Source organism: Maylandia zebra, linkage group LG19 (assembly GCF_041146795.1).
Source record: "Maylandia zebra isolate NMK-2024a linkage group LG19, Mzebra_GT3a, whole genome shotgun sequence".
Taxonomy (NCBI): domain Eukaryota; kingdom Metazoa; phylum Chordata; class Actinopteri; order Cichliformes; family Cichlidae; genus Maylandia; species Maylandia zebra.
This window is the reverse complement of record NC_135185.1, coordinates 11,500,376-11,518,034: the sequence shown is the minus strand read 5'-3', so window position 1 is coordinate 11,518,034 and position 17,659 is coordinate 11,500,376. Positions and strand designations below refer to the sequence as shown.

Genomic DNA, 17,659 nt, shown 5'->3' with positions numbered 1-17,659 from the left:
CAAACGTACAGATGCAATTAATTCACTGCTGCTTTTCTTGTTTTTGTAGGTGGAAGGCTGTGTGCGTATATCTGTGTATCTATGTGAACATGTGTGCATCTACATTTCTGGTCCGGACTAGGAGGAATTGCAAGTCTAACCACTGAGTTTAGGTCAGCTGCCTGTTCCAGACCACAGCACAGTGGAAAACTCTACACCTGTCATTCTAGACCTCTTTCAATCACCAAGAGACTCTGGGAAAGCTATACCCCTTACCCGATTTACATCAACCACAAAAGCAGAACGTCCTCCTGCTTTTATCAAACGTAGCTGTGAAGCACTCCAAAGAAAATCCTACAGTAATTTCAGCAGGCTCTTCTGGATGTGGAGGAACAATGCCCTTCTATCGTTATTTGGCCTTAAGAACAAAAGCGCTGCAATGAAGTCGAGATAATGGTGGTGAGGTCACTGCTTGGTTACTAGCCACTGTATCCTCGACGAGAGCCAGGCGGCTTCCAACCGAACAACACCAAGTTTTTTTTATACATGCATGACAGAACCTGCCTCATCCCTCTTCAGTGACGCATCTCCAACACGTGTGGGTGTGCGCCAGCAAGCATCTCTGTGTGCGGGTTTTATATGCAACAGCGCCCAGAGGCCAGGCATAGGAGAGGAAGGCTGAGTCACAGGATCTAAGGCCTCGCAGGAAGACAGCAGTGTGATCTAAGACATGCTTGGCCAGGCCCCCGCACGCCACTGATGAGTTATTGCTCCGTTGCGATCCTCAGCCAGCACCTCCACCCCAAAGATATACTACAGCACATACTCCATCTCCTCTCTGTGACCTGGAGAAGCGAGAGAGGGCCGCCAGATTCACCTCCACAGGGGGCAAATAAACAGGTGAACCTGGGGGGGATTTTTGTGAGATTGATGGCAACTGCACTTTCTCTTGTTCTGCTAGAGCAAAAGGTCAGAAGGTGTGCAATAATGGCAGGATGTAGAAACAGGCTGCTGTTGCTCAACAAAAGCATTAATAATTGCTGTGGGCTCTGCAGCAGAAAGTAGCTCAGGACTAGCTGCATAAGCTTTACTTTATTCCCGAGTAACAGTGAAGAATTGCTTTTACAGACATGCCTTTGTTTCACACAGTTTCGCGTAAATGTACCTCTGAAAAGGGAAAACTAAAGCTAAATAAGCAGTCCGGCCGAATTCCAACACTCTAGCTGTCACCTCCTTCAAAACAGCCACCGAGAGGCAATTTCTCTAAATGTTTAAACACGCAGACAAGAATAATAGCAAGTGCAGGGTAGAGAAAAGCCATTTGAACGCAGGCACACAAAGTGAACGGGCTGTGCTGCTCTGCCGACCACAGCAGATTGGAGAGCAGGAGCAGAGAGAATATGGAAACAGGGAGCGGCTCTGAGGGGAACTAACCAGCAAGCACGGCTGAAGAACGAGACAGAGTGACAAAAGGAGCCCAAATTAAGTGGCTGACTGCTCCCCTTGCATTCAGAAATGTTCAAACAAACCAAACTTTTCTTTCCCTTTTGCCTGGGGTGCTGCTTTTTCATAGATGTGCATTTCTTGAGACGTTTCCCAATTGTAAGTCGGAGAGCTTGTTGTTGTATTCTTGTTGTATCAACATGTAATTTCACTTCCTCTGCCACCTTCCTATCAGTCTGACAGATCACTCTCTGCACTGAGACAGGAAAGGCAAAGAGCGCTGAGAAAACAGCAGCGAACGAGACACTCTGTGACGTGCTCGTGCTGCAGGGATCGATAATAACGCCAAAGTGATACGACTGTACGGCCACTGCGTGTCAGTCAGTGACGTGCACACGGTTCTGATGTTAACTGCTAAGGTCACAAACAAGCAACTTTCTGCATTTTCAGTTTACGAGCTCCTCGAGTCAGAGAAGTGACATTAGTGGTTAACTGCGTCGAGCGGACAAATGTGGTGTAGCGCAGAGTCCTCGTCACTACACCGGCTTTAACTGTTTCTCTTCAGCATTTGTCATGCTTGAAGTCCTCTAAGTATGCTGACATTGTCAGCAAGTGCAGTCAAGTTAGAAGCTGGTCAACAGAGGAAGGCCTGTTAATGAATACATGAATAGGTGAAGTAAGACATCCGTTATGCCACGGTAACAAATTTATGAATGGAAACTCGAGGAATCTCTCGGGAAGTGCTCCTAAATCACTTCATGTGGTTGGCTTTGCAAAGACAAAGTCACCAGCATGTACGAGCATTAAATAGCTCTGCGGTGCTCCTGCGTGCCACGTTAATATAATTGCGATGGAGCTCTTTGAGTCCGTATTAGCGGGGATTGGAGCGATGCCACGTTATCTCCCACCACTGGCTAAAATACGATGAAGGACATTTGAGCAACCAAGAAGCACAGACAGCCCAAGGCGAAGCCGTGATTGGTGGCAGAAGTGGCTTCTACTGATGGTTTTGGCACAGAACATCAGCCACGCAGTGCCCACAACCCCCTCTGCACCCCAAGCAGGGACTGCCAAGGGCTGTCCCAGCCTCCCCTGCCCCCTCTCCCCAGAGAGGACCACGCTTCTCCACTCTGTCATTCACTGACTTTTGCGGCCAGGCCCCGTGCTCTGCCTTGCCACTTTACATTTAAAGGAGAGCAAGGCGGTAGAAATGTGCACTGCAGATGGTAGAAATTACTTAGCTCACTTAACTTCAGAGATATTTTTTTTCCTTTTTCTTCTCTCTCTCCCTTTTCCACAAATTACTCCAAGACTGGGGAAATTGATAGATTCCTCGTGCACGTTGGCTTTTGATTTGTACATGGAGGACTTTTGTTCTTCGGCAATCCCATCCTGATATCCATTTAGCTGGCTCTATGGCTTTGGAATACGATAGCGTGCCTTCAAACGAACACCAAAATGTTGGGGAAAAGGCTAAAAGCCAAAAGTTTGCTTTACACTGGAGAGACTCGTTTTTCCTTGAGAAGAAGCTCAATGTGCTTTCCAGGAAACGTCTGGCCCTATGCAGATCACACGTGTGATGTCGAGACGTCCTCTGGGGCGAAACATGTCAGCTAGCTTCATAGGAACATTTACATGTGGCCTTATAGCGTCAAAGAAAAGCAGCGAGGGAGACGGTGGTGATTTATTTCCCATGTGTTTCGGTTAGCGCTGGTCGATGTGAACTGCAGCCTCCATTTTCCATCTGTGCACTTCTTTGATGCTGTTTTCACCTCTTATTTCCTTCCCCTTATAACCTGTTTATGTCTCCTCTGCCTTTCTGTCAATGCTTTTCTTCCAGAACGGGTATTTATGAGTTAGTGATACAAGCAAATAAAATAAACAGGTCTCACATTTGTACTTTATTACTGTAGCTGTAATCCTAAATGTATCAAAGACAGAAAGATACAGAAAGAAAGTGTTTTTTTCTTTTCATTTGAAAGTTTTTAAATATGTAACAAACAAGGAAGTAAAAACTGCAGATTAATACGATCGTTTTGTAGCTTCTGTCTAAACCAGCAGTCCCCAACGGACCGGTTTATGTCCGAGATATTTTCACGGACCGGCGTTTAAGGTGTCGCAGAAAAATTCAACAAAGTAAAACCAGTACCAAAAAAAAAGATTTATTCATAACACGGGAAAAGACCCAGGGAAACCGAGTTAACGATAAAACTGATAAAAATGCTGAAAACCATAAATTTCACACCCGTACCGCAACTCTCGCGGCCCGGTACCAAACGACTCACGGAGTGGTACCGGGCCGTGGCCCGGGGTTGGGGACCGCTGACCTAAACAACAGAATTCCTGCTGTTGTCACCAGACCTGCAGTAAACTTCACTGGGCATGTAATGCAGCTAGGCCGGGGTCACAGGGGTCAGCCACATGCAGCTCTTTACTCATTTTCAGCATCTTTTTCAAGCAGTTATGTGAATGTGAATATAGAAATAACCAACGTTGTGGGTTTTTAAATAAAAAAATGCCTAGCTTACTTTAAAATGTTTTCACATGTGCCTTATAGTCTTTTTCATTGATGTGTTAGCTGGATAGCTTCAGTAAAAGTCATATGCACAAACACTGGTAGCGCTCTATGGTGATTCTGTTTCAGTGTTATCAGCCAACATCATCTATTTGGTGATCGATCAGTGTGACTCGAGTCACTCAGAGGCACGCCATAACTTCTCTGTTAGCAACACACGTGTTTGAAATGTTTGTCCAAACCAGCTGATCCGAGTGTAAACGAGTTAAGTGAAAAACATGTTTATGTTCCATCTGTCTGAAAGAAGAAAACTACCAGTTGGTATATCGGAATATCGGATTTTGAAATCAACAAATCAAAAATGCTTCATCGGCTGGGCTCTAAAAGCATGGCATGTTCAAAAAAGTTCTAAATAACAGTGCTAAACAGTGCTGAAAGGTTTGAACTGCAAAGGTGACACACTAATTTACACGTAATCATCTGTTTCACTTTCACCGTGAGGCACAAATATATATTTTTTGGTCAAGCAAAAAACAGCTCCTTTGGAAAAGGTGTTTTTAAAACAAAAACCACCAAAAAAACAATTATCAAAGCATGATTTATTAAAAAATTCTTAATTATTAATGGCAGTCAAAGAAAAAGTTCAGTATTAACAGGGGGAGCTACATAGACAGCTGTTTGTAGATCTGTGCAGTGCTGACAGGAAGTGCAAGGCAGGAACCTGTTCAGTGTTTTGTCACTGTCATGAGTGCGTCATGTTACGTTCAATAGCTCGGTTTATTGTTTGTAAAGCTCCAGCTCAGTTTGCTGACAGCAGTTTTAGTCATTATTCAAATCTTTCACTGCACAGCATTTTTATAATGTGCCCATGCTTCCTACAGGGCCTCCTGTGCGCTCAGCACAGGACAGATTCTATATCTCGCGGAGCCCGCGGGTATTAAAATGGCTCCATTCCCAGGCCTCGCTGTCCCGTACATGTACGAATGCAGACCAACACAAATCTTCTGCACTGTTGCAACTCAGTCTAATTAATCTTGGAGGAGAATTCTGAGCTGATCTTGTTTTCTCCGCCAGCTGTTACCTTGCATCATGTAAGTGATATTACTCAAAGGTTTAGAGCGATCCAAACCCTTCTGTTTTTATAATACTTTGCTTTTTTCCTGTGTGTTGTCCAACACGGCCCATTTCTGACTCAAAAAGGTCTTTGTCTGGCTAATTACAGAGGCAGCTGCAGAGCTCTGAACCAGAGACTGGGAGTTACAGTGCTGACAAAACCAATGGGGGAACCTGCGGCTGAGGCCTTTCATTGCATTTTCAGCTGTAGTGAAAAAGCATCAACATCCTAAGGGCTAAATTAAAGTATTCATAAAGCTAACATGCTCTCTTTCCATCTCCAGTGCCAAATAAAATCTAATTTCCTTCCTCCTGCTAAACTTTATCGTCGCCTTTGATAGAGAAACTTTTAACTGATGCCAAGTTCCCCTGTAAATTCAAACATATCAAACGTGCTGCTGCCGACATTCATCAGAAAATTCTATTGTTGCACTAAATACAGTTGAACAGGAATGAAAACTAATCTGTGTTAACCGTGAAATCGGCATTACAGCGCTCCTTACAACTTGTCAAATATTCACTCCGACCACAGCAAGAATTTAGCCTCACGCGTCTGAGTTTCATAACACTCGAATCCCACCCATACCCAGGAACATCACATCATCCTCCAAAAATGCCTGGGCAAAGAAGAATGCTCTGTAGCTGACTGGCTCACCAGGCTGACCAGCTGGCTAACTGGGAGTCGTGAACTTTTGTCCCGACGCTGCTCCCTTTGCTGGCTGCTAGAGAGGACTTGGGCGACACCAAACAGGAAGCATTCAACAACTGGACGCTTTGGATGTTTATCTCACGCCATTCATCAAACCCCCAAAACCAGAGGAGTCGGGACCCGGCTGGTGAAACAAGGCTGTGATCAGGGAGCCATCGCGGGGTTAGATCTGGGCTTCTTCGTACCCTGACAGGGGTTGGTCTCCTCCACCCTACAGCTGGCTCCCCTCCTCCTTTCTCACAGTCTTCAAGGAGCCTGGCTTAGGGTTGATGCTCTTGTGCCAAGTGGTGACAATAAAAAAGTTACACTTTTAAGCATTCAGCAGATCGCAAGAGCAGTGACCACAAAAGCTGCTCTAAAAGACTGAACTTATCAGCGTCAGGGTGCGCAAGAATAAGGTTGACCTAACCACTATAAGTTGGTAATTACGAGCCAAACCGCTACTATCAAAACCAACTTCACATCAACACAGAGAACAGAAAGAAAATCTATTCTGTAGAAGCAGCCAAGTCATGTGGTTGGTCGGGTGTTTAGCAGGAAGAAGAATGAGCCGAAGAAAAACTATACAATGCGCAGCTATTATAAAAGGTTGCACGACCCCATGTGAAACAGAGAGACTCATTCAATACTATAAGGATAGTTTACTAAATATTAACCTTTGAGGCATGATTCAGAGCCACAGCTGGACTAGAAATACAGTATATTCCAGATAAAAGTGAGCTCAAAAGGAAAACTATAGCAAAGTAAAGCACTCTGCTGATCAGAAAACAAGTTTTTCATCCTTAAGTTATGATCACAAGCTTTAAGGAGATACCAAAGGAATGTGACTGCAGATTTCACGATACCCTCCTAGAGCAACTGCAGCAGAAGAGTGTTTGTGCAGAGCGATGCGCTGCAAGCATTTTTCTATCTTAAATATTAAAGCACATAACGTACCGATTAGAGACAATATGTGTGTCTAAAGAGGCAGATCACATAAAACCTTCACAACAACCTGTAATAACAGCAATAATTCAAAAGATATTCTGTTAGTGGGACTCATTAAGTCCTGGTTTACTAATCAAGCCGGTCAGTGGGAGATAGGAGCTGGCTGTCTAAAGGGAAAAAACCCTGGCTCAGACAGCAGACAGTAGGGCATCGACTTCTTTATGCTATCTAAACAAAAGAGCTCAAGGACACCGCTGAGAAAGAAAAGTGGATCCAAGTTGCCATCCCGCCCTGCTGGCACAGCGGCCAGACCTGGATGATCAGCACAAAGGTGGACAGACTGTGCAGCCGTTTGAATACAAATGTATCGACTAACAAGACGTCAATGTTATATCCGCTGTGGTTTGTAAGCAACCAGATTCTACACTGAAAGCTCACAACAGCTGACACAGCAGAAAGGCTGACACTGAACTGCACAGATCTGAGTTGGGATAAGCATCCCTGTTTGTTGCATGGCTGAGCGGTGAGTCACTTGGTGAAGCAGGCCAGCTCTCAGCGGAGGAAACGGCACCACAGAGGGGGAATACGCTTCCATCCAAACTCCATCTCCGCGCAGATATTACAACATAAAGTCGAACGCTTTTTCCTGCCTCGGCCGCGCTGACAGACACCTGAAGTTGTGCTGACTGGAGACATCCTGGGACTGCTGTCAACGGCTAGACCGGCTAAGGTCAGAGATCCTCAGCTGGGAAAGTTGGCCGGGATGAGCGGACTCTGTATCGCTCACCGCTGTCATGCATATTCTAGAAAAGAAGGCAGGGATGGACTGAAAGCACACAAGGCCTACAGTCATATTTTCCACTGATATCAAAGCCATATGGCTGGATTTCATGAAATAGTTGAAGCAGTGCACTGCTTCTGGCAGTGTTTAATAGAAGCACTGCACACTAATGTGGATGAACAGACTGGATGTGTTCTGTGGTGATGATGTACAGTATATTATGATGAAAAGATATACAGCGTGGTCAGATGTTTATAGGCTCGCATGACTGCTGGCCATAAATTTTATAATCACCTGGCACATCTTATCAGACTGCCCGCCATCTTTGAATGAACGCATGTGATACAGAGATAAAGCCGGACCTTATCTCGGTTGGATCTCAACTCAAAATGCAGGCGCTGCACTGATTTTCTTTAAGGTGTGTTTCTAAAGCATCGTGTTTCCTCACCTTTTCCTGTTGCACATTCTGCACCAATATGTTACGAGATCCATGCAAATTTGTGCAGCGATGAGATTTTCTGCTCTGTGAACCAGAACTGTTCATAACCAGCTAGCTAGTGAGAATCAGCAGACCTCGTAAAGAACAACAACATTACCCTGCTCCTCTGGAATGTCAACTTGGACAACACGAAGCAAAGGACGCGGGCTCGGCGCACACAGCTCCCGCACAGTCTCCCATTTGTTCCACACAAATTTGCTCCTAATTCCTTTTTTTTTCCTTTTTAATTGTAATTATCATGACTTCAAAGACCAGCGCGGCTCTGACCTACATAAATGTTCAGATTCTAGTGGCTGATGAAAGTGCTTTTTTTAATCACCCTCTCTTTTTATGCACTCAATGATAATTACACACACAAATGGAGTAATCATCATTATTTGCAAGAGGTTAAACATGTGCATGCACACAGAAGCCATTTCATTATTCCAATAGGCTTTGCATACTATTAATCCCTCACAACTGTTAAGTACAGCACCTATAAGAGCACCTATAAATGGTTAGAAACGCCACACATTTAGCAGATAAATATGAACTACGATTTTTTTCACTGTGCAAATACAGTGTTTAACTTTCCAATTTATACCAAATACTATTTTTGTCCTTTTTGTAATTATTATATGATTATGGACAAGAAAACCACTTCACATGACGGCCATAACATCTGGGGTACTGCGGCTTTGCTGTGCTTATATGAGGTTGTTTCAGATGAAGGAAATTAAAATGTTTAACCCTCATTCTTACTTCACACATTATAAAAAGAGCCCACACACGCACATGCAGTATGACTATAAATTTCTGACCAGTTTCACCACAAAACAACAAGAACATAGAAAGTAAGGCGAGGTAAACGCGCCACAGCACTCGTTTGTTGAAAGATGCAACCTATACTTGTGCTTAAAGCCGGTTCTTCTGCTGAGGCTGAACTCCTTCACCAATACCATGTGAAAAAAAATGCTTCGAGATGCACAGCGGGCACAAAACCACTTCATATATGCGCGTGCATATGAGTTTGTACTTGCACTTGCATCGTGTCCAGTGACCTTACACAGCAGCATAAATAACAGGCGCTAGTAGACCGTAACTGGAGGAGCGTCGATACTGTTGTGTGCATGCTTCTGCGGCGTTTGACTCATTGGGAGCCACATGGCGCAGATGTCTGCTTTGGAAAACAAAACCAAAACAGATGAATATGGTAGGAGATGGCAAAACACATGCTGGTGCTTCGTCACGTTGGTCCTCTTGAGCCTCTGATATCACGGCTGCACTGTGAAAAACAAGCTCCCTGCAGATAGCGAGCTTGTTTTTGTGCAATACACTTCATTTCAGAAGAGATTAAAGAAAACAATGAAGGTGAAGCACGTCCTTTATGACAGAAAATAGACTGTTAAGTATAATAAAGAATGAATGAAGACGTCCCTACCTTCTGATCCACTATGGAGCACACCAGGTCCTTCACAGCAGACAGCGACAGGTCACTGGCCTCCAGGTTCACCGTCTCTCTGGTCAGTCCGATCTGCAGCAGGAAGGACACCCCATGGAAAGAGCTGCGGGAGCTGGTGGGGCTGGGGGCGTTGTGACTGCCGTTGGACAGCCGTGTGTAGATGGGTCCAGACGGGGTGGATGGCAAGGACGGGTGGTGCAGATGGACAGAGTGGAGGAAGGCTCGAGGTAAGGATGGGGGAGAGGAGGCAGACATTGGGTTTCTTCCAGTTGCAACGTAAACGTCTGAACAGTGGAGGAATCAGTGAGGGCTGGCAGAAAAAAGCACAGCTGGGTTTCTGTGGATGAACTCCTGGTAGGGGGAATCTTTGGTCTTCATCAGTAACAGTCAGTTTATTGTCAAAATGATACTGTCCTTTTCAAACTAACAGCCTATCCACCCGCTGGAGCTCACACCGCCCGAGCTCTGTCACCAGACTGACAGGTGATGGAGGAGAAGTGTCTGAACAATACGCAGGCCTCTGCAGTGAAATCACAGCAACACACTTCATATCCTGGAGTTTTGTTCCTTCTCCTTAGTGAAGTCAGTAATCCACTCTGACCACAGGAAGCCTGTCACCACACACACGCACACACACACACACTACTTTTTAACGAGAAGCATTCTCATATCTGAAAACAGTTGTGAAAAGCATTCAGGGTGTATGAATGAATCAGCTGCTGTTCTTACAGTGTAAAGACGCTGAGCTGGATTCACTAAGAGGACGTTTCATTTTACGTTTGTCACAAATCTTTATTCAGAGCTTTTTCAAATCAAATATAAAGTCATTTATTATTATCTGCAAGGTTCGGAGCAAAGCACGCCCCCAAAGTTTGGGGCTTGTCTATAATTTCAATTATTTTAAATTTTCTCGCTACATTTCTCGACTTGTGCTAACTGTGAGAAAGTTGTAAGTAGGCGACTGTACGCGAGCGCGTAAAACGCCAAAACAGCAGGCCACAAGACGCGCAAACGTCGATAAAGGGCATCACTTGTGTGTTTGTACGGATTCAAACCCCACAAACATCTGGAACCGAGGCTTCTGAACATCTGCTCCCCTCCCACTTTCGATTGGCTCGCTGGCAGAACACAACCCGAGCCGAGAATGCCAGCAAAACAAGTTATACAAGCCCCGAATCTGCGCTTTCTGAGCCTGGCCGCTGAACACTCTCTCTCCCGGTACAGTCGGGTTAAAGCCAAACGTCGAGTTAAACGTTTCTTACAGGATACTTTACCTTCGCTCTCGGCGCAGGGCGCTTTTCGATCCATTGTGAGAGGGCTGAAGAAACTTTTCGACTCCATCAAGTGAGGGAAGCACAGTCGGAACTTTATTCTTCTGCACTTTGTTACAAGTCACACAGAAAGCACTCCGGCACAGCCCACAGCTCACACATACTAACTTTAGTTTTGCAGCGAGTCTCGCTGAGACGAGCCGCTCCGTGCATTAATTTTCTCTTATCTTTTATTCCAGATTGTAAATTCATGCGCATCTTATTATCCTTCCAGCTGTGACTACTCCCCCTGCTCGACGAGAAAAAGAGCAGCGACCGTCGCTGGGGCTTGGAGTCTTTTTATTATGTCCGCATAACTGACTTTCCATGAGTGGGGAGGAAAACTTGAACTACACACCATGTGAAGCAATGGCGCCTCCGCTCGAGCTCGAACCAGTGCGCATGTGCCTTTTCTTTTCCGTTATTTCAACTTGGTCATGCCAAAAGAAAAAAAAAGAAAAAAAACTTTACTCCACATGACCCGGATCGAATTGTAATAAATGGCTCTCCCAAGTAGGAAGCAAGAGTCGCAAGGGGACACTGAAGGAGTTCATACAAGTCGAGGTTTATTACCTAAAGTGCGCTCGGCTTAAGATAAAGGGACGTTGTCTATGAATAGATTAACTTTGAAGGGCTAATATGTTATTTAACTAATACTCGGAATATTACAGAACAAATTTCAGGAAATTGTCCAACAGTTCCACTGCATTGTGAGATTTTTCATTTGAGAACATTACAAACAGCCTCTCTCTAATCAGGATGCTCAGTTTAAAGAAAGCCAAGAACAACAGAGAAACAAACAGAAAGCAGCCTTTATTAACAGTAAAAACATAATAAATGCATTAATACTGCGGAAAAGTGCAGTCTATTCCCCTCGCCCAAGCCGTGAGGCCCCCACAGATGTCTTTTACGGTGACACGGTCCACTTCTGATCCACTCATCTTCTCCAGAATCTGCACGGCCTTCTGAGAATCGTTACCCTGCTTGCAGATCACGTAAACTGGAGAGAGAAGTCAAGAGAGACTGGTGGACTCATTACGTTTGATTGGTTGAAACACAACATCAGGTACAAGCAGGTGAATATTTAAAAATCGAGACAGAGTAAAGTCCAGGCTAAATTTATCTCACTGATTAAAGAACGTCACCAAAATAATGTTTTGAATGTTAATTTCTGTAAAGCGGGCCAGCTGCACAGGCTGACTGTACTTGTTTTGGAAAAGGCCTCACATAGCAACCCCATTACAACCTGTTTCTAGCTGTCCAAAATAAGCCTCTGGCCCAGCAGTGTGAGACTACACAGTGGCCTCTGAATATGCACAAGTGACTGTACGTGCCCGTTCATTTCAAACAACACACCCTAAATGGTGTTTTTGCTGTGTTACCTGGCGGCTGGCAGTCACCTGCCATCTGGTGCTTCAGCTGGCTGATTCTCTCCCGGAGTAACTGGAGATGTTCCCTCTTCCTCTCCTCCAGACTTGAGAGTGGAATATCTGGCAGCAATGTAAGGCGAACAGCCACACAGACACGAGGCTCGCACGAAGAGAAAATACACGATTATGGTGCAGCCAGAACGATTTGTGTCTTAAAGGATACTGAGAGAGGAGGCTAAGTGGCATATATCCACCTCCACCAGAGGGCGTACATCCAACAGGAGATGGGGCTCTTCACTGTCCATTATCGATTTATAGTCCTGGAATCACATTAAAACAGCCCTTAATACACTTAAACTACCAGCTGCTACAATTACAGAGGTGCGGCTTCGCTTTTTGGGGAAAGGCGTGGATTTCTACGTAAGCAGGGAAACCAAAATTACTCATGTGCCTGGACTCGTAATTGTAGAGTAATATGAACGTTTTAACAGTTTTTCCTTAATTCACAGGAAGCAAAACTGTTTCTAACTGCAGCCTCTTGCACAATCTCAGCTGCACCCCAATCAATCATGATCCCCATCTCTGTGCTAAATGACTCAGTGGGTTTCAAAGCAGCAGTTCTGCAGAAACATAAACAGATGCAATCCACGCTCCTGCGCTCGGTGCCAAAGAGAACGTGTTATTCTTTCCCATAGAAAATTTACAGGCGCATTTTAAGTCATTTCCCATTTGGGGCTGGGTCAGCACCGAGATGCAATCAGTTTATGAATGCGCATGAAAACTGAGAAAATTGTGAGTAATCATATAATAAACAGCACTAAATACAGGGAGTCACGCAATGACCGAGCGCTCTGCACTATATAATCCCCACCTGCACTGTGATCCTCTGCTCTTTGGACAGCAGGTTTAGTTTGCGGCACTGAAAAGAGAATTTTCAGAGAATTAGGGATAATTATTTGCACTTTTAAAAATGTCACTTTAATATAAATCAAGTTGATTTAGGAAACACGTTTGAAACCTTCAAAAACCAGCATTCCTCCGTAAATGGGCGTGACTGCAGAAAATGAGGAACTCCGTGAGTTTCTCTTATGACCAACCTTGTCTGTGGCAGCAGATCCACAGAAAGCCTCATAGTCCACCAGCCGGGTCACGCTGGGGTTTTCTCCACATACAGCACAGCCGGCCTGCTTTGGCCGCAGCCTGATCGACCTGAACCTGGCATCTTGGGCGTCAAACATCACCAGCTGCTGGCCGCAGGAAGCTGGCACGCCCGGTCAAGGTTACTAACAAGGCTACTTACTTCTGAGAAGCACCGTGTCGCTCGATTCAGAGGTTCAGAGTCTGGCACGTCTCCCACTGGTACATTAAAAGCCATAGCAACATTCGGGGATTTTGCTGGGAATATGGTGCAACACTTTCCCGGCTGACGCATCACGGGAGATGTTAGCATCAGTACAACAATGCAATACAGAAGGCAGGACGGGGTGCGTCTATTCTCTCCCGTGACTCTCAGTACCAGCACGAGAACATGACAATGGCAAATAAATAGTCAACTCAGAGAATGCAAACAAAAATCTCCCTTCCCCTCCTTATCATTCAGCAGCTCATTGTTAATCAATTCTGGTGACTAAGCAAAAAAGCTCAGATGCAAAGAAGCACAATAACTAAACTATATATAACAAGAAGGTGAAGAAAAAAAGGATACAGCCCTGTCCAGAGGCAATCTTGAGGACTTCCAAAGCTTGGAAGCAGCCCATTATCCCTGGAACTTCAATACAAGCGGGAAATATTATAAAGAACGATCATTTACACCGACTGTGGCCTCTGGGAAGGTGAGGGAACAAGACTCACCCACTCCTAACACTCCTCCATCAGAGCAGTTGGTCACCGTCTCTGGAGGTGGAGGCACTGGATACAGACATCTGTAGCAGGGGCCTCCACGGTAGTTATACACCGTCAACTGCAGACACACAAAAGATACCGCATACTGTACCCACTGCACCGATGAGGAAAACGGGGGTCTGCCTTCTGCCTTACCTGCCCTTCCATCCGTAAGGCACTCGCTGACACGAGAGGTTTGCCGCTGAGCACGCAGGCGTCGTTCACCAGATAACGAGTGGGGACGTTGTCTGAGCAATCAGCCACAATGTCATATATGAGGTCAGTGAAGTCAAGGCGTCCTCGCGGTTTATCAGACACGCATTACTTACAGCTTCTTCTGAATTTCTCTTCATGTGCGCTGATAAGTAATCACAGAACGAGACTTGGCAGATAGCAGCTATGTGACATATTCATGATTTTACAAGTAGAGGTCTGTGCAATAGAGGATACTGTTGAATAAGCTGTAAAGCGTTTTCCGGCGAGAGCTGCAGGTGGTAGGGAATGCACTCCACAGTGGAATTTAACCTGCAGAGATAAATGCAGATTCAAGTAATTCCCTATAAAGTCTGTGTCCTGCATAAACAGCACATTTAATACAAACACTTTAACTGTCCTGCAGCAGCACGAGAGCCAAGAAAGCAAAAAAAACGCAACATGTGAGTCCCGACTGTGGCAGCAGACCTGTCGGAAACCTGCTCGTGCATCCTTCCTTCTCCATCTTTGCCATCTCGACTTCCAACGCAGAGGAAAAACACTGACAAACATTACAGTCGCACATCATTTGCATCGTGCATGCAAGAAACGATCATTAAAGAGCAATTATTAACAACAAGGCTCAATAAAACTGGGGAACAAGTGCAGCCCAGCATTAAATTGATGTTTCAGTTCTTTGCTAGTCAGCGAACTGACGCCCTCGTGTGGCCGTAGGTTAAAGACGTGTGCGCGAAACCACAGAAGGCCTACTGTGTGGCAAAAAGGCACAAAAACAGCTGTCTCTAAAATAACATGTTTACAAAATATTTGTAGACTGGGGTGAAATACAAAACCAAATATAACCTGTGGTGAGACTGGAAAGCGCCGGTGTGCATTATAACGCAGCCCAATGTTTGCACAAAGCATAAAATACACTAATTATCACAGTTACTGAACATCTACTAATAATATCCAAACAGTAAGGTCTCTGTTTCCAGTTCGGGGCGGGAGGGCATTTTTAGACAGATTAGTAACAGTATACTCAAAAAATCTTTCATACTTGAAGTCCTAGATGATTTTGGTATTCTCTACACATCTGCATACCACGAATTATACGCAGTGTACACAGAGAGCAATCTGGGAAGCCGTCGCCTATCGTGTCAGACTGAGCCTGCAGGGCTGACAGCAAATGTCAAAGTAAGATGTCGTTACTGTTGTTGAATGTAGGAACTAAATGAAGAATAAGAGTTTAAACTGTGCTGGGATGAAGGACGGTGGTTTTGTGGCCACTGCACTATGTTTTAGTCCTTCACGCTTACCTGCATGCAACCAAGGCTTCCTTAAAGTGACCAGGACTAAAAAGAGAAATACCCAGTCTCTGGTTTCTTGCATAGATATTAGCAGTTGTTCACATGCAGACACTTGATTGCAGCAATAAAACAGTACCAAGTCTGTACCTCTGAACTGCACTGGCAGCAGAGAGCGCCTTGGCCTGGCCCTGGTTCTCCTCCCCATGAAGCACCTGTCTGTGCAGGTTACTCAGCTCCACTTCATCGTAGTCTAGCAGGCCGAGGCGACCTGGGGAGGCAAGAAAGGCTTTAAAACTCATCAAACACTGATACCAATGAGTATACTCATAAGGTACAAACTTTTAAATTATGCATCCAAAGTTTGCCTGACACCCCACCTGAGAAAACAGGTAGTATAACTCTCTCTTATTTCAATTCACTAAATGTTAAATCTTAAATGTTATACCGTACGTTTTCTTGTCTCTTCAGCTTTAATCGTTTTACTCACCAAAAATTAACTTTTTATGGCTCAACATTATTTTAAGTAAACGCCACTTTTAATGAGCTGATTACTTTGGTGGTGATGTCCTCTAATCAACAAGCGTACCTACCAACACCTGCTGCTGCAAGATACTGCGCCAGGGGGCAGCCCAGTCCTCCACAGCCCACAATCAGCACGGATGTCTTGGACAGATTCAGCTGACCTGCAGATAATCAGTCCTCACTTGGTACAATGCTCTGAACATCAGACGAGTGTAATCTGCAGCCATCCGTACCTTGCACACCAAGCTCGGGCAGGAGGAGCTGTCGACTGTACCGCATGATGTCCTCGTTGGTGAGAGCCGCTTTGCCTGTGAGCGGAGTAAGGGGCGTCACTCTCTGATGTAGCTCCACCGATGCAGCTCGGCTCTGATGTCACACCAAATACATTTGCATAGTTTTTATTCACCAAAGTCTTCCACAGTTTCCCTCTAAAATCAATCCAGATGTGTTTTTTAAGGTTTTGAAGTATTTTGTGTTTTTCGATAAACTCTGATGTACAAATGTATCGCTGCACTCAGATTACAGCTGCACCATGTGACCACTCTCATTGAATTTTTACTTTGATTTTTCCTTATGTTAAAGAGCCAGTACTCAGACATGTTTTATGCATTTATATTAAATTACAGATCCTGGTTCACTTGAACATTTCACTCTTTTTCATGACAGCTTTCCAGCTATTCATGTTCAAAAGATTTCAGTCTATGAAAAAAGGTCAGAAAGTGAGTTGGATGAGTCTTTAAAAAAATCCAGGAAAGTATTTGATCCATGAAGCTGGACTGTCAAAGAAATCATGTCCAAACTTTGGATCATCTGGGCGAACAGAAAATGTTCTTAAAAAATGGATGATTTTGGATTGAATGATATTAACTCAAAACATGTGAAAACAGGAGGAAATATAAAGGTTTGACCAGCAAAGGTCAAAGATTAAATGTTAGAAAGAGATAATAATTAATAACAGGCAGGCTAAAGTAAAGCACAAATAGGTGACATATTTAGAAGATAAGATAAACGATCAATAAACATGGTTAGATGGAGAAAACAAATTGTAGGCTCACATAAATGAATATATTAGGGATTTTTTTATTTAAAATAAGGTTTAAAAACGTCAGGTAATAATATAATAATTAGACGCCTACAATGGGGAATCTTATTTTATAAGAATTAATGCAAACTTTTCATCTTAAACTCTGAGATTGTAAGGATCAGGTGAATATGAACTCTTGTCTCAATGATGCATTTAATATTAATTATGCAGCTGGTTGCTGTGGCGACACCTTGTGATAGCCGGATAAACTCTGAGGTGTTGGAGTAACATAACGTCCTTCCCCGATATCGTCACTAAACTAAGCTCCCATTATGCTCACGTTATAACTGCACCGTTAATGCCACACAAGAAATCAGGCACATACACACACCGAAACACACCGATACACAGACGTGAATTCACTTTCGCACCTTTTCCAGTTGCGCCAGTTTGTTCTTCAGAGCTGCGATCTCCTCCTCTTTCTCCCGCAGCTGCGCCTTCAGGCCGCACACCTCCTGCGCCATGGTGCAAAGAAAAAAACCCTACGGTTAGAAAAATGAAGCTCTAAAGCAGGAGACTCCTCTCAGACATGTTGACATGCCAAACACACGGTGCAGGCTTCCGGGTTGGTCACGTGGTAAAG

The 17,659-nt window shown here is 44.5% G+C and overlaps 2 protein-coding genes across 3 annotated transcripts in view; both read right to left on the bottom strand.

The window, feature by feature from the left end:
* prkd3 (protein kinase D3) overlaps positions 1-11,070 on the bottom strand; it is a 35,936-nt gene extending 24,866 nt beyond the window's left edge. The window contains exons 1-2 of one of the 2 annotated variants that reach the window (XM_004566529.6): positions 10,682-11,070; positions 9,387-10,018 (exon numbers count right to left, since the gene is read on the bottom strand). In XM_004566529.6, coding sequence (XP_004566586.1) covers positions 9,387-9,662 — 276 coding nt within the window. In that variant the 5' untranslated portion in view covers positions 9,663-10,018; positions 10,682-11,070. The remainder of the gene's footprint in view (positions 1-9,386; positions 10,019-10,681) is intronic. The other variant, XM_004566528.6, reaches the window with a different exon arrangement.
* A 441-nt stretch (positions 11,071-11,511) lies between these two features.
* mocs3 (molybdenum cofactor synthesis 3) lies at positions 11,512-17,653 on the bottom strand. The gene is made up of 13 exons (XM_004566527.2): positions 17,448-17,653; positions 16,226-16,358; positions 16,061-16,153; positions 15,618-15,738; positions 14,419-14,493; positions 14,125-14,242; positions 13,939-14,047; positions 13,793-13,855; positions 13,185-13,348; positions 12,959-13,006; positions 12,311-12,407; positions 12,100-12,207; positions 11,512-11,717 (listed from the first exon to the last, which is right to left on the bottom strand). Exons 1-13 carry the CDS (start codon positions 17,538-17,540, stop codon positions 11,560-11,562), a joined length of 1,380 nt encoding a protein of 459 aa, XP_004566584.1. The 5' UTR covers positions 17,541-17,653; the 3' UTR covers positions 11,512-11,559.
* Positions 17,654-17,659: the final 6 nt, after the last annotated feature.

Bases quoted from the DNA above. Each gene is read 5' to 3' on its own strand.
- mocs3 (XM_004566527.2), bottom strand. From the start codon at position 17,540: ATGGCGCAGGAGGTGTGCGGCCTGAAGGCGCAGCTGCGGGAGAAAGAG. The intron at 13,349-13,792 runs GTATCCTTTTTT...CGGGCGTGCCAG, and splicing joins GATTGCCTCTGGACAGGGCT to CTTCCTGCGGCCAGCAGCTG. The intron at 11,718-12,099 runs GTAACACAGCAA...TTCTCTCTCCAG, and splicing joins AGGTGACTGCCAGCCGCCAG to TTTACGTGATCTGCAAGCAG.